The 14,543-nt window shown below is 45.5% G+C and overlaps 1 protein-coding gene across 1 annotated transcript in view; it reads left to right on the forward strand.

Moving 5' to 3' along the window:
- The window catches only part of LOC138246922 (extracellular calcium-sensing receptor-like), a 287,015-nt gene that overhangs the window by 104,062 nt on the left and 168,410 nt on the right, over positions 1-14,543 (forward strand). The window contains exon 3 of the mRNA XM_069201669.1: positions 2,767-2,994. Coding sequence (XP_069057770.1) covers positions 2,767-2,994 — 228 coding nt within the window. The remainder of the gene's footprint in view (positions 1-2,766; positions 2,995-14,543) is intronic.

Here is a 14,543-nt window from a genome sequence, read left to right on the forward strand (position 1 = left end):
ATGAGGGGTGAGAATCCAAAACTCTTGAGGTGGTCCATTTCCCTACAGGGGATGGACTTTACGGTGGAGCATCGCCCAGGCGTTGACCACGCCAATGCTGATGGTCTCTCCAGATACTTCCGCCTTAGCGATGAGAGCTCCCAGGAGGTCGGATAGCTCTCCCCACTTTCAGCTGGGGGGGATACATGTTAGACCTGACATGCCTTAGGGTGGTCACCCCTAACTTTTTGCCTGCCTCCCTCCACTTTTTGAACTCTATTTTGCTGGCTTTTAGACTCTGCGCACTTTACCACTGCTAACCAGTGCTAAAGTGCAGATGCTCTCTCCCTTTTAAACATGGTAACCTTGGATCATACCTGATTGGACTATTTAATTTACTTATAAGTCCCTAGTAATGTGCACTATATGTGCCTAGGGCCTGTAGATTAAATGCTACTAGTGGGCCTGCAGCAGTGGTTGTGCCACCCACTTAAGTAGCCCCTTTACCTAGTCCCAGCCCTGCCATTGCAAGGCCTGTATGTGCAGTTTCACTGTCACCTCGACTTGGCATTTAAAAGTACTTGCCAAGCCTAAACCTCCCCTTTCTCCACATGTAAGTCACCTCTAATGTGTGCCCTAGGTAACCCCTAGAGCAGGGTGCTGTGTGGGTAAAAGGCAGGACATGTACCTGTGTACTTTACATGTCCTGGTAGTGTAAAACTCCTAAATTTGTTTTTGCACTACTGTGAGGCCTGCTCCCTTCATAGGCTAACATTGGGGCTGCCCTCATACAGTATTGAAGTAGTAGCTGCTGATCTGAAAGGAGTAGGAAGGTCATTATGGCCAGAATGGTAATACAAAATCCTGCTGACTGGTGAAGTTGGATTTGATATTAGTATTCTAGAAATGCCACTTTTAGAAAGTGAGCATTTCTTTGCACTTAAATCTTTCTGTGCCTTACAATCCACGTCTGGCTGGGCTTGGTTGACAGCTCCTTGTGCATTCACTCAGACACACCACAAACACAGGGTACTCAGCCTCACTTGCATACATCTGCATTTTGAATGGGTCTTCCTGGGCTGGGAGGGTGGAGAGCCTGCTCTAACACAAAGGACTGCCACACCCCCTACTGGGACCCTGGCAGACAGGATTGAACTGAAAGGGGACCTGGTGCACTTCTTAGCCACTCTTTGAAGTCTCCCCCACTTCAAAGGCACATTTGGGTATAAAACAGGGCCTCTGCCCTACCTCATCAGACACTTGCTGGAGAAGAAACCTGAACCAGAACCTGCATCCTGCCAAGAAGGACTGCCTGGCTGCCCAAAGGACTCACCTGACTGCTTTCTCCAAAGGACTGCTGCCTTGCTGTTGCCCTGCTGCCTTGCTGAACTCTTGTCTGGCTGTAAAAGTGCTCTCCAAGGGCTTGGATAGAGCTTGCCTCCTGTTCCCTGAAGTCTCAGGACCAAAAAGACTTATCTTTTTCATTTGGACTCTTCGTGCACTGAAAGTTTCGATGCAGAGCTTGCTCCGCGGCGAGAAAATCGTCACACATCGACGCTGATCGACGCAACGCCTTCGGGGCGACCGGAACTTCGACGCACGGCCTCACAAGGACAACGCCGCCTGACTTCCAGAGGGGAAATCGACGCGACGCCTGCAGTGAAAGTGAAACTTTGACGCACAGCCCCGCTGAACGACGTGCAGCCGGAAAACAAGCAGGAGAATCCACGCACAGACCCCGGGACATCTGGTAATCCCCGCGACCCACAGAAAGAGACTGTCGGCGTGCCGGAAAACGACGCCCGACTTCCCCGCGTGAAAAATAACGACGCAAGTCCGTGTGTGCGGAATTGCCACGGCCATACCGCCGGCCCCTCTAATATACCGACAGGATTCCGCCTGGCGGTCATAATCCCCAGGGCAGCGGTGCAAGCACCGCTGCCTTGGGGATTATGAGTCCCCGACCGCCAGCCTGTCTGTGACGGTAAACACCGCCATTGAAAGGCTTGCGGTAAAGGGACTTGGGGTGCCCCTGGGGGCCCCTGCACTGCCCATGCACTTGGCATAGGCAGTGCAGGGGCCCCCAGGCATAGCCCCGTCGCGCATTTCATGCGCGACGGGTGCTACTGCACCCGCTGCACATCAGCATTGCCGCTGGCTCTATTACGAGCCGGCTGCAATGTTGATGTGACATTTCCGCTGGCCCAGCGGAAATGTCATAATAGGGAGACAGGAATACCGCCGGCAATGGCGGTATTCTGTCTCCCGCGGCCTCGGCGGTCTTTTTCCAAGACCGCCGAGGTCGTAATGATCCCCTTTGTTTGCTTTTTAAAGACTTAAGACACTTTATATCACTTTCCAGTGATATCTCTACAATTTCACATTGCATCTTTATTCGTTTTGACCTACAATTATCCTGATAAATATTATATATTTTTCTAAACACTGTGTGGTGTATTTTTGTGGTGCTATATTGTGGTATTGTATGATTTATTGCACAAATACTTTACACATTGCCTTCTAAGTTAAGCCTGACTGCTCGTGCCAAGCTACCAGAGGGTGGGCACAGGCTAATTTTGGATTGTGTGTGACTTACCCTGACTAGAGTGAGCGTTCTTGCTTGGACAGAGGGTAACCTGACTGCCAACCAAAAACCCAATTTCTAACAATCGTCAATATAGATTTCGAAAGATGATTCTTTTGCTGTGACTTCTGTATAAACAAAGTTAATGCATAGTATCTAGCCTTGCCAGACAATTACAGTGATGAGACAATTTTTCCTTTCAGCTTCTGCACTACTTGAAGAATGTCCGGACAAAAAACTCAGGTGGGAAAGAGGTATTTTTTGATAAAAATGGAGATGCTGCACCAATGATGGATTTTATCAACTGGCAGATGACCTCAAACGACAGTAGCAGGTTTCTGAAAGTGGGCACCTATGAGGCTAATGCACAGAAAGGACAGAAACTTATCATTAACAGCAGTGCCATAGAATGGGGTAGAGAGCTTCATACGGTAAGAGAACACTAATTTCCCAAATACAACTCATTGAGCCAGTGGAACAAAACATTTTTATAATCGCACACACCCCAATTTGGTGTTTGTGACCGTTAAAATGCATTTTCATTTGTACTAATCCCATTTTAGGAGTCAAAAGGGGTTTTCTGACTCTGAAAAGTTTTCCTGCCTCCTAAAATGAGATTCCATGTGGATACCAATCCATCTGAAAAGGGTGTGTTGTAGGCATTCCTTCCAAATAGTGAATCAGCATCTTATGTATCAATGTTTTCCAAATGAAATCAAGTTGCAAAACATTGATATTTTACCAACACCACAAAGAAAGTAGTAATACATTCTCAAAAGGGAAGGGGTCTACTTAGAGCCGCTTCCTCTCTGTGAATGTTTTAAAAAAATGTTGAATAATAGGAGAGGTCCAGGGGACCACTGAAAACTCCTAAACAATTAAAACAAATGCAGCCCCATTTTCCTAATGTGTTGTGATCTTTTTTAAAACATGTTTTCTTCATTGAAATGCAATCTCAGACACAGGGATCTACAGAATCTCACCGTAATTGTGATTTCCTTCAACCATTATGAGTCACAATTTGTGACCTTCTCCATTAACAGTCATGGTTTAGTTTGGATTCCGATCCATTTAATTTCATTCAGATCATTAGCTTTATTCAAGTAATAATAAAAAAAAAAAACACATTTGGATCACAAATATTTAAAGAGCAACAATATAAAAATACAATACAAAAAACAATTAAAAGCAATAAAAAAGATGCTTTCAGATGTTCATCAGGTCTCATTTTCCATTATGATTCAGGTTTTTAAGAACCAATCGATTATTACATAGGTCGGTTCCTAATAATCTGTACTGGTTGCAAATCTACTGGTTGTGTGAACTGCAAAGTGCTTGTGGCATTTGTTAATACATATGCTGTTGAGATAGTATTATGTTTCTGGTATAAAGACGAAAAGGAGGTTATCAGCAGTCGTGTTGAAACAGTATTTAGTGATGTGTTATTTTGTCTGAAAATATTAACATTTGTTCTTTGCATTTCTAGTACACCAATGCACAGAGATCTGTTTGTGAGTAGAATAAAGCTTTGTGGTTCAGATGCTGGACGATTAGCATGAAAGTGAAATGAGAGTACTACGACCGAATCACATAAAGAGAGGCCATGGGTGTTTAACACTTAATTTTGGGATATCCTCATACGATCCAATTATATAGAATTATTTGTCAATGCAAACTATTTACATGGCATAGGGTTATGTTGAAAATCTGGCAAACATTCAGCTCTCCTGGTTTACCTAAGGGACCCTTATTTAGCTGCACACTTTATTTTGGTTGTGATGATTCATGCTTATTTGCTGCTACAATGTTGGCTCTGTATGCACTATTTCAAAGTAAGGAATAGTATGCACAGAGTCCAAGGGTTCCCCTTAGAGGTAAGATAGTGGCAAAAAGTGATAATACTAATGCTCTATTTTGTGGTAGTGTGGTCGAGCAGTAGGCTTATCAAAGGAGTAGTGTTAAGCACTTGTTGTACATACACACAGGCAATAAATGAGGAACACACACTCAGAGACAAATCCAGGCAATAGGTTTTGTTATAGAAAAATATATTTTCTTAGTTTATTTTAAGAACCACAGGTTCAAATTCTACATGTAATATCTCATTTGAAAGGTATTGAAGGTAGGTACTCTAGGAACTTTGAATCATTACATTAGCATGTATACTTTTCACATAAAACACAATAAGCTGTTTTAAAAGTGGACACAGTGCAATTTTCACAGTTCCTGGGGGAGGTAAGTTTTTGTTAGTTTTGTCAGGTAAGTAAATCACTTAAAAGTCTCAGGTTTGGGTCCAAGGTAGCCCACCGTTGGGGGTTCAGAGCAACCCCAAAGTTACCACACCAGCAGCTCAGGGCCGGTCAGGTGCAGAGGTCAAAGAGGTGCCCAAAACGCATAGGCTTCAATGGAGAGAAGGGGGTGCCCAAGTTCCGGTCTGCCAGCAGGTAAGTACCCGCGTCTTCGGAGGGCAGACCAGGGGGGTTTTGCAGGGCACCGAGGGGGACACAAGTCAGCACAAAAAGTACACCCTCAGCAGCGCGGGGGCGGCCGGGTGCAGTGTGCAAACAAGCGTCGGGTTTCCAATGGTTTTCAATGAGAGATCAAGGGATCTCTTCAGCGTCACAGGCAGGCAAGGGGGGGGCCTCCTCGGGGTAGCCACCACCTAGGCAAGGGAGAGGGCCTCCTGGGGGTCACTCCTGCACAGGAGTTCCGTTCCTTTAGGTGCTGGGGGCTGCGGGTGCAGGGTCTTTTCCAGCCGTCGGGAAATGGAGTTCAGGCAGTCGCGGTCAGGGGGAGCCTCGGGATTCCCTCTGCAGGCGTCACTGTGGGAGCTTAGGGGGGACAGCTTTGGTTACTCACGGTCTCGGAGTCGCCGGAGGGTCCTCCCTGAGGTGTTGGTTCTCCACCAGTCGAGTCGGGGTCGCCGGGTGCCGTGTTGCAAGTCTCACGCTTCTTGCGGGGAGTTGCAGGGGTCTTTAAGTCTGCTCCTTGAAACAAAGTTGCAGTTCTTTTGGAGCAGTGCCGCTGTCCTCGGGAGTTTCTTGTCTTTCTTGAAGCAGGGCAGTCCTCAGAGGATTCAGAGGTCGCTGGTGCCTTGGAAAGCGTTGCTGGAGCAGGGTTCTTTGGAAGGCAGGAGACAGGCCGGTAAGTCTGGGGCCAAAGCAGTTGGTGTCTTCTGTTCTTCCTCTGCAGGGGTTTTTCAGCTCGGCAGTCTTCTTCTTCTTGTAGTTTCAGGAATCTAAATTCTTAGGTTCAGGGAAGCCCTTAAATACTAACTTTAAGGGCGTGTTTAGGTCTGGGGGGTTAGTAGCCAATGGCTACTAGCCCTGAGGGTGGGTACACCCTCTTTGTGCCTCCTCCCAAGGGGAGGGGGTCACATTCCTATCCCTATTGGGGGAATCCTCCTTCTACAAGATGGAGGATTTCTAAAAGTCAGAGTCACCTCAGCTCAGGACACCTTAGGGGCTGTCCTGACTGGCCAGTGACTCCTCCTTGTTATTCTCATTATTTCTCCTGGACTTGCCGCCAAATGTGGGGGCTGTGTCCAGGGGGCGGGCATCTCCACTTGCTGGAGTGCCCTGGGGCATTGTAACACGAAGCTTGAGCCTTTGAAGCTCACTGCTAGGTGTTACAGTTCCTGCAGGGGGGAGGTGTGAAGCACCTCCACCCAGAGCAGGCTTTGTTTCTGTCCTCAGAGAGCACAAAGGCTCTCACCGCATGAGGTCAAACACTCGTCTCACAGCAGCAGGCTGGCACAGACCAGTCAGTCCTGCACTGAACAATTGGGTAAAATACAGGGGGTATCTCTAAGATGCCCTCTGTGTGCATTTTTTAATAAATCCAACACTGGCATCAGTGTGGGTTTATTATTCTGAGAAGTTTGATACCAAACTTCCCAGTGTTCAGTGTAGCCATTATGGAGCTGTGGAGTTCGTTTTTGACAGACTCCCAGACCATATACTCTTATGGCTACCCTGCACTTACAATGTCTAAGGTTTTGCTTAGACACTGTAGGGGCATAGTGCTCATGCACTGGTGCCCTCACCTATGGTATAGTGCACCCTGCCTTAGGGCTGTAAGGCCTACTAGAGGGGTGACTTATCTATACTGCATAGGCAGTGTGAGGTTGGCATGGCACCCTGAGGGGAGTGCCATGTCGACTTACTCGTTTTGTTCTCATCAGCACACACAAGCTGGCAAGCAGTGTGTCTGTGCTGAGTGAGGGGTCCCCAGGGTGGCATAAGATATACTGCAGCCCTTAGAGACCTTCCCTGGCATCAGGGCCCTTGGTACCAGGGGTACCAGTTACAAGGGACTTACCTGGATGCCAGGGTGTGCCAATTGTGGAATCAAAAGTACATTTTAGGTGAAAGAACACTGGTGCTGGGGCCTGGTTAGCAGGGTCCCAGCACACTTCTCAGTAAAGTCAGCATCAGTATCAGGCAAAAAGTGGGGGGTAACTGCAACAGGGAGCCATTTCTTTACACATGGCATAGGGTTATGTTGAAAATCTGGCAAACATCCAGCTCTCCTGGTTTACCTAAGGGACCCTTATTTAGCTGCACACTTTATTTTGGTTGTGATGATTCATGCTTATTTGCTGCTACAATGCGTGTGGATCATTTTAAATGAGGAAAATGAGCAATAAAGCAACACAAATCAATAAATATGGCAGAAACAAAGTGCTAACTGCAGAATCGCTAGAAATAACAAGGACTGATAAAGTCAACGAGTCTGGTGTTGGCTTCCAGCCTTTTGTCAATTTAGTTTTGTCATGTTGGTGTGCAACTTTAATGTTGGGGTTCTGCTCCGCCATCGCCAAAATAAGCAATGGCTATAAACAAAAATATTATTTTGGAGTTCAAAAGGACACATTGCTATAGTGGTCCCTAGAAATGAAAAACTAATAGTGCGTGCAGATGTGTTTCTTGTGAAGGAGCAGAAAGTCGCCATTCACAGTTAAGTTACTGAATGTATACATTGAGCAGACCCATGCCGTATGCTGTAGTGGGCATGAGAAATATCTGAATCATACAACAAAAGACCAATGGACGAAGACAGATGGTGTAAGCTCCTATTAAGTTAGTATATAATAAGTAAAATTTTTGTACAATCCAAAGGTCTTGGCTACTGTCAGACCTAAATAAGTGGGAGAACAAGCCTTTCGGCTGAGTAGGGGCGTTTGGGAACCAATCGATGATGGATGACTTAAATACAATTTTGAAGATGGAGGTGATGTAGGACAGTGGTAAAACCACATGAAAACTCCTCTAGTCCAAAACAGAAGATAGGTCTTGCAACAATTTGGAAACTTTCCCATGCAAGTGGATACTGAGTGATCAGCGTTATTAACCCATGAAGCAACACCACTTGCACTGTAACTGGATTCGTTGCAGAAACTATACCCCTGGCTTAAATCATGAAATAATGTATAGAAAAGAAGCCAGAATGACGAGATAATATGAGGAAATCAGTACACCAGCACTGATATTACCCACTGTGGGTGCTGTATCCCCACTCAGAAAATAAGGTAAATACTTTGGGATGTGTGATGGTGATTGTCCTCCATACTTTTAAACGTGTTCCAAGTTACTGAGGCGGAAGGCTGAGTTCTTGAACAAGAGCAATGAACATTTTGGTCAGTCATGATCCTTTTCCATAAAGATTGCTCATTCACATGAAAGGCAGACTAATGGCCTGATATGGACCTAACTGTCCCCTATGGTGGTGGAGGACTTTGCTTCTTCCACCTTAATGACCATATTTAGGGGCCAGGGGTGATCTTCATGCCCTCTGAGGAACAGCTGTCTTGGTGGTTCGATGAAGGCACTTCGAATTTGGTGCATGGCTATGCCCTAAGAGTGTTTGTTTTTCATAAAGAAACTCCCAAAGTGGGAGTTTGTTAATGAAAAACAAAAAATCTTAATGATCCCTGACACTCTAGGAGCTTTCTCCCAAGGTGTGGGATAATTTTTCTTTTTTTTCTGTTCCAGACGACCAAGCGTTTCCTGGTAGTGACAAACACCATATAAAAACAGATTTCTCATCTTATCAGAGTAAAGTTTGCACAGCAGAGCTACAGTTACACCGCTGTCAGGTAGATGAAAATCTACCAGACTGATGACAGACATGCTATTCCGCCAAGTTTGTGGTGGAGCTCTCTGTCTGCCAAACTTAAAATTGGGCCCTAAATGTGTGATATGTGTGAAAAATTAAATAATCCTGATTCTAGTTACTAATTTCCTGTACAAATTGTAGTTTCAAATTCGTAGGAATTGTTATAATTCAATTCACACTAGACATGTAAAAAATAAACAGCCTGCTCTACATTTTTCCTTCCTACCAATGGTGTTTTGTTTTAGGGAACCACCATTTCTTTAGAGCAAGTACTTCATTTCCTTATATGAATACTGTTGTAATTCTACTACGTGAACTCCCTTTTACACTGTCTTCTGGCAGTAGGAATTGTGGTGAAACATCTCAGTGGGATGCTTTTGATAAATAACATAACTGATTTTTATATAGCAATAAAATTATCATCGAGGGCATTCACAACATCTTGCTCTTTTTCAAGATCAAGATGAAGACCCTTATGGCACTGCAGGAGAAAATCTTACAAGAAGGCAATATCTAGTACACAAAGCAAGCATTATGAAAGGCAATACTTTTGGCTGTAAATGAATGTTTGACTTCATTGATGGCTTGTTTGTGTATGTGATTGTGGGTGGAGTAGTGATTTAAGTATCTGAGGAGACTTGAATTGTTCAGAGTGCTGGTAAAAATAGCACGATTATTGAAGGAAGACGAAGGAAGCACAAGTAACATCATGAAAGAAAAAAAGGTAAAAGAGAAGCAGGAAGAATAAGGAAGGCAAGAGTGTAAAAAATACTCTATTGGAAATGTTACAGGATGCATTCCTTCCTTCTTTAAGTTGAAACTCGTTCTAAGATTCTAAGACGTGTGTCTTCTTCCATTCACTCAAGTCCTTGCAGATAACATTGCTTAGAGATACACTGCATATACTGTCCTATTCAAATGTCATAATTGTTATCAAGTAATGAAAAAAGGGAGGAGTTTAATGGAGGACATGGTGAAATGTAAAACATTTGAAACGGTACTAAGGTAAATAAGAAAGGAAGGGAAAGGAGAATAAAGATAATAGAAGAGGAAGGCGAATGGTATTGAGAGGGGGCAAAATGAACAATGCAAGGCTGTACAAAGGATGGAATGAAATAAAATAAAAAATCCTTAGCAAGTAATGAGTAACCCTTGGCAAAATGTATGTAGTCTTTCAAGGAATTTCCAGAACATCCCTAAAAATTACGTAGATTTATGCGTTTTGCTAAATGAATTGTCAGCGACTAGTGTCAGAAAATTGATGTATGCACATCATGCTAAAAAGTACTGGAAAATCACGAATTATGTAACACATACTAGCGGCTATTTTTCTGTCTAAGGTGTGGTAGTTTTCAACTTACCCTACATCTGTCTTACTGTTCTGTTTTCCCACCCTCCTCACTTTAGTTTGATCATTTTACTCTCTATCTACCCTATTGTTTTAATTTAGTTGCATTGTATGTGCTGTTCCCCTGTTAGTGTGCTTTAATTTTAACTATTTCATTGTTTTGTACTGTCTGTTTTTGTCACTTCCTGCGCCTTAGTCATGGGAAACATGGGCTCAGAGTCACATGTCATCTAGATATGAAATAAAAGACAACAGCATAAAAGAAGGATTATTTGGAATGAGAGCCCATGAGGTGAAAGAACATAAGGGAGTTGGCATTGAAGAAGAAGGCGCTGGAAAGAATTGGAGTTGAGGGGACGGGATAGTGGACCTGAAATGTCAGATGAAGGAATGGTGGTAAACTCACAAGGAAATAACTGGGGGAGTGGATCCAGTGAGCTAGAGTGTAGCAGAGCCACAGATGAGTTTTGTGACCAGCATTAGACTAGCAACTTGGGCCCAGCGAATAAAACGTAGAATACCAATGTAGTATCAGAGTAGTGGGCTTCACCAAGCATCGTCAGGAAAAAGAGCCATGCCTTTCCTTAGCCCCAGTCCTCCCTCAGAACCTTGATCTCAGGTAGGAGATTAGGGAGTGGTAGATAAAAAGTGAGGACGTAAAGAAGGGACCCACTACAAACCTTTTACACTGACATTTTTGAGGAACATTGAGAGACGAATAGATGGCTAATGTTCACACCCTAAGGTTTAACCATTCCACTACAATAGATACTAATGATCCCATTTTGGAACTAGAAAGGAAGTAGCCACTATACAGAGGGAGGAGGGCACAACAGTACCTTCTGTTGGTTGGACTCCAAGACAACACTATCAAACAGAAAAAAACTGACATTCTCGGGAAGAAGGGACCATATTGGAAGTTTCTGAAGTTTTCGGAATCAGGGGATTGATGATTTGAAGTACATAACATTTGATTTGATAAATACAAGTGTGGCAAAGACTTTCACATAAGACTTGTCCAAAGGTGATTGCTGTGAAACCCCAAATGTTCTCGAAGTCCACTGCCTATTTTGAGGTCACAGACTCGACACATGCATGATGGCACTAGAAATCTGTGGTCTAGTTCTAGAAGCCGCTGTAGGAGGCTGGACTGGCTTGTAGTGAGTACCAAGGGGTACTTGCACCTTGCACCAGGCCCAGTTATCCCTTATTAGTGTATAGGGTGTCTAGCAGCTTAGGCTGATAGATAATGGTAGCTTAGCAGAGCAGCTTAGGCTGAACTAGGAGACGTGTGAAGCTACTACAGTACCACTTAGTGTCATATGCACAATATCATAAGAAAACACAATACACAGTTATACTAAAAATAAAGGTACTTTATTTTTATGACAATATGCCAAAGTATCTTAGAGTGTACCCTCAGTGAGAGGATAGGAAATATACACAAGATATATATACACAATAGCAAAAATATGCAGTATAGTCTTAGAAAACAGTGCAAACAATGTATAGTTACAATAGGATGCAATGGGGAAACATAGGGATAGGGGCAACACAAACCATATACTCCAAAAGTGGAATGCGAACCACGAATGGACCCCAAACCTATGTGACCTTGTAGAGGGTCGCTGGGACTATTAGAAAATAGTGAGAGTTAGAAAAATAACCCTCCCCAAGACCCTGAAAAGTGAGTGCAAAGTGCACTAAAGTTCCCCTAAGGACAAAATAGTCGTGTTAGAGGAATAATGCAGGAGAGACACAAACCAGCAATGCAACAACTGTGGATTTCCAATCTAGGGTACCTGTGGAACAAGGGGACCAAGTCCAAAAGTCACAAGCAAGTCGGAGATGGGCAGATGCCCAGGAAATGCCAGCTGCGGGTGCAAAGAAGCTTCGACTGGACAGAAGAAGCTGAGGTTTCTGCAGGAACAAAAAGGGCTAGAGACTTCCCCTTTGGTGGATGGATCCCTCTCGCCTTGGAGAGTCGTGCAGAAGTGTTTTCCCGCCGGAAGGACGCCAACAAGCCTTGCTAGGCGCAAATCGTGCGTTTGACGTTTTTGGACGCTGCTGGGGCCCAGGAGGGACCAGGAGGTCGCAAATTGGACCTGAAGAGAGAGGGGACGTCGAGCAAGACAAAGAGCCCTCACTGAAGCAGGTAGATCCTGGAGAAGTGCCAAAAACAGGCACTACGAGGATGCCTGAAACGGTGCTCGCCGAAGTTGCACAAAGGAGTCCCACGTCGCCGGAGACCAACTTAGAAAGTCGTGCAATGCAGGTTAGAGTGCCGTGGACCCAGGCTTGGCTGTGCACAAAGGATTTCCGCCGGAAGTGCACAGGGGCCGGAGTAGCTGCAAAGTCGCGGTTCCCAGCAATGCAGCCCAGCGAGGTGAGGCAAGGACTTACCTCCACCAAACTTGGACTGAAGAGTCACTGGACTGTGGGGGTCACTTGGACAGAGTCGCTGGATTCAAGGGACCTCGCTCGTCGTGCTGAGAGGAGACCCAAGGGACTTGTAATGCAGCTTTTTGGTGCCTGCGGTTGCAGGGGGAAGATTCCGTCGACCCACGGGAGATTTCTTCGGAGCTTCTGGTGCAGAGAGGAGGCAGGCTACCCCCACAGCATGCACAAGCAGGAAAACAGTCGAGAAGGCGGCAGGATCAGCGTTACAGAGTTGCAGTAGTCGTCTTTGCTACTATGTTGCAGGTTTGCAGGCTTCCAGCGCAGTCAGCAGTCGATTCCTTATCAGAAGGTGAAGAGAGAGATGCAGAGGAACTCGGATGAGCTCTTGCATTCGTTATCTAAAGTTTCCCCAGAGACAGAGACCCTAAATAGCCAGAAAAGAGGGTTTGGCTACCTAGGAGAGAGGAAAGGCTACTAACACCTGAAGGAGCCTATCAGCAGGAGTCTCTGACGTCACCTGGTGGCACTGGCCACTCAGAGCAGTCCAGTGTGCCAGCAGCACCTCTGTTTCCAAGATGGCAGAGGTCTGGAGCACACTGGAGGAGCTCTGGACACCTCCCAGGGGAGGTGCAGGTCAGGGGAGTGGTCACTCCCCTTTCCTTTGTCCAGTTTCGCGCCAGAGCAGGGGCTAAGGGGTCCCTGAACCGGTGTAGACTGGCTTATGCAGAATTGGGCACCTCTGTGCCCAACAAAGCATTTCCAGAGGCTGGGGGAGGCTACTCCTCCCCTGCCTTCACACCATTTTCCAAAGGGAGAGGGTGTCACACCCTCTCTCAGAGGAAGTTCTTTGTTCTGCCATCCTGGGCCAGGCCTGGCTGGACCCCAGGAGGGCAGCTGCCTGTCTGAGGGGTTGGCAGCAGCAGCAGCTGCAGTGAAACCCCAGGAAGGGCAGTTTGGCAGTACCAGGGTCTGTGCTACAGACCACTGGGATCATGGGATTGTGCCAACTATGCCAGGATGGTATAGAGGGGGCAATTCCATGATCATAGACATGTTACATGGCCATATTCGGAGTTACCATGGTGAAGCTACATATAGGTAGTGACCTATATGTAGTGCACGCGTGTAATGGTGTCCCCACACTCACAAAGTTCAGGGAATTGGCTCTGAACAATGTGGGGCCACCTTGGCTAGTGCCAGGGTGCCCTCACACTAAGTAACTTTGCACCTAACCTTTACCAGGTAAAGGTTAGACATATAGGTGACTTATAAGTTACTTAAGTGCAGTGTAAAATGGCTGTGAAATAACGTGGACGTTATTTCACTCAGGCTGCAGTGGCAGGCCTGTGTAAGAATTGTCAGAGCTCCCTATGGGTGGCAAAAGAAATGCTGCAGCCCATAGGGATCTCCTGGAACCCCAATACCCTGGGTACCTCAGTACCATATACTAGGGAATTATAAGGGTGTTCCAGTAAGCCAATGTAAATTGGTAAAATTGGTCACTAGCCTGTTAGTGACAATTTGAAAGTAATGAGAGAGCATAACCACTGAGGTTCTGGTTAGCAGAGCCTCAGTGAGACAGTTAGGCACCACACAGGGAACATATACATGCACACCTATGAGCACTGGGGCCCTGTGTGACAGGGTCCCAGTGACACATACATATAGGCCACAAACCTATGAACACTGGGGTCCTGACTAGCAGGATCCCAGTGACACATAACAACCATACTGAAAACATGGTGTTTTCACTATGAGCACTGAGGCCTGGCTATCAGGATCCCAGTGAGACAGTGAAAACAGTGACAAACACCCTGACATACACTCACAAACAGGCCAAAAGTGGGGGTAACAAGGCTAGAAAGAGGCTACCTTCTCACACAACCCCCCCCCCAAACGAAGGACAATAAGGCTAACCTTGGCCAGTTGAGACTTTATTGTCTAAGTGGTGATAAGTAGAGAGTAGCTCTGCAATAGACTGGTTACTCCCTTTATCATCCACTATATGGTTACTTCCCTGTGGGGATGTAAACCACCCTGTTTGAAGTTTTTTAGCTAAGCAACAATGTGAAGATGTATTTTCAGAGTTTCTATCAGTAAGTTTTAGTTTAGAGC

The sequence above is a fragment of the Pleurodeles waltl genome, chromosome 7, assembly GCF_031143425.1.
Source record: "Pleurodeles waltl isolate 20211129_DDA chromosome 7, aPleWal1.hap1.20221129, whole genome shotgun sequence".
Classification (NCBI taxonomy): Eukaryota; Metazoa; Chordata; class Amphibia; order Caudata; family Salamandridae; genus Pleurodeles; species Pleurodeles waltl.